The sequence below is a fragment of the Cryptotermes secundus genome, unplaced genomic scaffold (assembly GCF_002891405.2).
Source record: "Cryptotermes secundus unplaced genomic scaffold, Csec_1.0 scaffold1284, whole genome shotgun sequence".
NCBI lineage: Eukaryota > Metazoa > Arthropoda > Insecta > Blattodea > Kalotermitidae > Cryptotermes > Cryptotermes secundus.
Genome location: NW_019732390.1, coordinates 19,608 through 24,406, shown reverse-complemented (window position 1 = coordinate 24,406; position 4,799 = coordinate 19,608). Strand labels below are relative to the sequence as shown.

Sequence of the window (4,799 nt, the reverse complement as noted above, 5' to 3'; positions counted from 1 at the left end):
TCCTGTTCCTACCGCCAGCAGGGAAACTGACGCAGCGGACATCATCGGCGGCACATGTCTGCGCTACGACAACAGGTCGCCTCTTCATAAGGACAGACTCAGCAAACGGCTGTTCCTAGTCGACACGGGCTAGGACCTGTGTATACCCCCGCAGGCTCGTTCATCGACGCATGGAACGTACCAACTATGACCTGTGTGCGGCTAATAGCACTACCATCCGCACATACGGACGGCTGCCTCTCAGCCTCAACTTAAGCCTACGCCGAGAATTCACGTGGCGCTTCGTGGTGGCCGACGTCACGCATCCTACCATTGGCGTGGACTTCCTGTCGCATTTCGGTCTCCTGGTGGACTGTCGGAACCGCATCCTGGACGGGGTCACGACGCTGTCAGCCCTGGCCTCAGCGGCCAACGCACTGATCCCCAGTGAAAGACAATCAGCAGTAACACACCGATAGACAGCCTCCTCGCAGAGTTCCCGGACCTGACCCGCCCAGCTGGAGTCCAGCGCGAGATACGACACAACACCGTCCACCACATCAGGACTGTACCTGGCCCACCAGTAACCTGCCGACCACGGCGACTGGCACCGGACCGACTCGCTATCGCAAAAGCCGAGTTCGTCGCCATGTTGCGGGATGGTACAGCTCGTCAGAGTTCATGGTCCTCGGCACTACACATTGTGCCCAAGAAAGACAACGGTTGGCGTCCATGCGGCGACTACATAGCGTTCAACTCCCGAACCATCCTTGACTGCTACCCTGTATGCAATATCCACGACTACTACCACCAGATTTTCGGTTGTTCCGTCTTCTCCAAGATCGACCTTGTGTGAGCCTACAACCAAATTCCCGTTCATCCCGACGATATACAGAAGACGGCCATTACCACTCCATTTGGCCTATTCGAGTTCCCCTTCATGTCCTTCGGACTGCGCACAGACTTTCCAACGCTTCATGGACGACATTCTGCGGGGACTCGACTTCTGTTTCGCTTACCTGGATATCCTCATCTTCTCCCGGTCTCTTGAGGAACACGAGCAACACCTACGGGCACTCTTCGACCGAGTGCAGAAGTATGGGATCCTCATTAGCCAGGTCATGTGCGTCTTCCGAGTACCTGAGATCACCTTCCTCGGTTATAAGGTGTCCGCCGAAGGCTCCCAACCGCTGGAAGACCGAGTGACTCACCTTCAGGAATGTTATCCTCCCAAAACCGCCAGTCAGCTCCGCCGTTTCCTGGGTATGCTGAACTACTACAGGCGATTTCTGCCCCACGCGGCAGCATACCAGGCACCACTACAAGACGTCCTCTCCGGACCCAATGTCAAGGGATCCCACCCCATCACTTCGACACCGGAGCTCCAAAGGGCCTTCGAAGAGTGCAAGGCGAGTTTATCACGCGCCATACTACTGATTCACTCAATCCATCCGCGCCACTTGCACTAGTCACAGATGCCTCCACGTCCGCCATGGGTGCCGTGCTACAGCAACTTGTCAAGAACGCCTGGCAGCCCCTGGCATTGTTCTCAAGGAAACTCAACCCGGCCCAGCAAAAATACAGTGCGTATGACCGCGAGCTTCTGGCCATCTATGAGGACGTAAAGTACTTTCGCCACATGCTGGAAGTGCGCCACTTCAACATCTTCAGACCACAAACCTATCACCTACGCTTTCCAGCAGAAAAGGGACAAATGCTCACCAAGGCAAATCAACCACCTGGATTTCATAGCACAATTTACGACCGACATCCGACACATCTCGGGACAGGACGTTGTTGCCGACGCGCTCTCCCGCGTCGAGACCGTCACTGCGCCACCATTCTACGACGCATTGGCCGCATCTCAGGACGGCGACGACGAGCTCCAATCACTTCGGCAGTCAAACACCGCTTTTCGGCTCGAGAAGCTACACAATCCCCGGTACCACGGTGTCCATCTACTGCGATACCTCTGGCGGGAAACCTCGGCCGTACATCCCAGCTCCTCTACTGTTGCACCCTGGGACCAAAGCAACGGCCAAACTGGCCGCACAGCGTTTCGTGTGGCCAGGCGTGCAGAATGATTGCCGCACCTGGGCACGTGCTTGTCAATCCTGCCAGGGCTCCAAAGTCTCCCGCCATACAGTGACTCCATTGGGCGACTTTACACAGCCGGCAGCCAGATTTCTTCACATCCATATAGACCTTGTTGGACCCCTTCCGACGTCAGGAGGCTACACATACTGCCTCACTGCAGTCGACCGTTTCACCCGTTGGCCAGAAGCCATCCCCATCCCGGACATCACAGCCGACACAGTGGCACGACCGGCTGGATATCCCGCTTCAGTTGCCCACAGACCATCACCCCCGACCCGGGACGTCAGTTTGAATCTCAACTCTTCCACTCCCTGGCCAAACTCTGTGGCATTCAACCCTCGCGAACTGCTCAGCACCCAGCGGCGAACGGACTCGTGGAACGTTTCCACCGAACACTAAAGGCAGCCATCATGTGCCACGCAGACCAACACTGGACAGAAGCCCTACCCATGGTTCTCCTTGGAATCCGCACAGCATTCAAAGAGGACCTGCAGGCATCACTAGCTGAGCTCGTGTACGGCGAGCCTCTAAGAATACCAGGAGAGCCACCAACTCCGACTGCCGAGCCAGTGGATCCAGCGCACCTTATCGCCCAACTTCGCCAATATATGGCCCGCCTCAGACCAAATCCAGCAACACGCCATGCCTCCCCGGTTACATTCGTGCACAGCGCCCTCAAGAAGTGCACGCACGTCTTCCTCCGGCAGGACACGACTCGCAGAGCATTGGAGCCCTTACCAGGTCCTATCACGGAAGGAGAAAATAATGCAAATCCTCGTGCGCGTCAGGCTCGCCACCGTGTCAACCGATAGAGTCAAACCTGCCTACATGTTAAACGAGACGTATAACGCGACAAATAACTTCACGCCGTATTGGATATAGCGAATTTTATTTCACACTCGCTCTTACAATCTCAACATTACTGCCATTGGCAGTATCACAAATAGTAGACTGCAATTAACTGGTGACTGACTCTCTGGCTAACTCGCAACTCACTGTTGAATAGTGTTCGCTGCTCCTTATTTAGCCCCGTTACGGACAACACAAAAAACAGTACGTAATAGGCACTACTGTTTGGTAACGTCGTGTTTACCGACTGCCTAGGAACAGTCGCTGCACAGACTCCACGCCGTTTACAAAGGCGTTGCTGGGCAGCGCTGCCGCGAGTTCTTTACGGCTACGTAGCAACGGCGGCGTCCCGTGTTACGTCACCGCGGGGAAAAGGTTGTCTACCGAGCGTTGCACACTGATGGACGGAGTGGGGGTATGTGACGTCACTCGCGAGATCACAAGAGTTCAAGCGACCCCCACCTTCCGCTACGCCATCCACGTCACACTGCTCCCTTCTAAAGGTTATTCGTCTCGAACAGCCTAACGGTACATCCCCGTTCCTTTTTCTTCCCGTTGCTGTGTCTCCTGTTGTTTCAGCTACTCCTCAGCAGCGACCATTCTCCTTCCGTTACAACCGTTCCCCTCTTAAGACCAGATCGTCTCGAACGGTTTCCTGCTAGCTTGCCAGAAGATCAAGTTGTGTCATATTCATTCGTCACTTTCGTTCTTTCCTCTTTCACTCTTGCTAGGGAGGCCGGTGTTTCTACTACCGGTTCCTCCTATATGCTTGAAGTCTCCATTTTCGTTTTGGAGGGGGTCGACACCTCCACAGTGTCCAGGTTTAATGTTCGTATCTGCTGGAATTCCGTGCAGCACGTCTGCTTGTGCACTTGCACATGCATCAAAATTTCCTTTCACGACGAATCCTTCTCGTGCTTTCTTTGGTACATCTCTATGATGGCTTGCGCATGACTCTAACTGATCTCCCTGGAGTCTGAGTCTCTTGCGCTGTCACATTTGCACAGCTAGTCATCTTCTTGTCGGCCGCGACCAATCGCTTCCTCCGGGGTCCACCAGTTCCCTGAGAAAGGTTCTCCTTCACGATGTCTCTTTTGCGTCGTGCAACTGTTGCGCGATGGGACATCCTTGTGTCGCGTCTCTTCAGCGGTCCACAATTTCTTTGGATCCAAGATTTCCTGAAGATATTCCTCCTGAGCCATGCCACTGTTGCACGGCGGGACACCTTCCTGCAGGCGGCGGCAAACTTCATCCGGGATCCAGAAACTCCTCGGGTTATTACCTGTGGCTCTCCACGTCGCCCTGCAGCTTGCTTCTTGCCCCTATACCGCTTCTTCCAGTGTTTCTGTGAACGATTAGACATCGCCCAGACTCGTGCATACCGAAAGGACCGTACATAACTGGAGAATGAGGAACGCAAGCGTAAATATCCGCCCGTTGCCACATAAGCCATAATTAGAAAATTATGTCAGCAGCAGGCATTTAGACTGCAGAAAGGTTTTGTGCAGGAACTGTATGCATTTTTGTGCACAGACGTTCGAAATTGAGGGGTAAAAATATTTTTGGCATCAGTGTAACAATTTTTAGAGATTTTAACATCTGTAAATTACAATGTCTGATTCTATATTCTTTCTAGATAAAAGCAGCGTTTATTTCGTTCACAAAAACTGTAGAAATCGCAGAATTTTCAGTAACATGCTTACAATTTTTATTACTCTACAATGGCGGACATTTAAATTAATTCAGGCCTGCGGCCACTACTGGAATTTAAATGGCTGTCTCTTAAAGGTTAATGACACTGCCTGATTTTATTAACGAATTATATAATTACACTGAAATTTACTTCACAATTTTCAGTTGGCTCTTTCCCTCTA

The 4,799-nt window shown here is 52.7% G+C and overlaps 1 protein-coding gene across 1 annotated transcript; it reads left to right on the top strand.

The window, feature by feature from the left end:
• The first annotated feature begins 1,471 nt into the window (after nucleotides 1-1,471).
• Nucleotides 1,472-2,888, top strand: LOC111867700. The gene is made up of 2 exons (XM_023857769.1): nucleotides 1,472-1,605; nucleotides 2,261-2,888. The coding sequence occupies exons 1-2, from the start codon at nucleotides 1,472-1,474 to the stop codon at nucleotides 2,886-2,888; spliced, it is 762 nt and encodes a 253-aa protein (XP_023713537.1).
• Nucleotides 2,889-4,799: the final 1,911 nt, after the last annotated feature.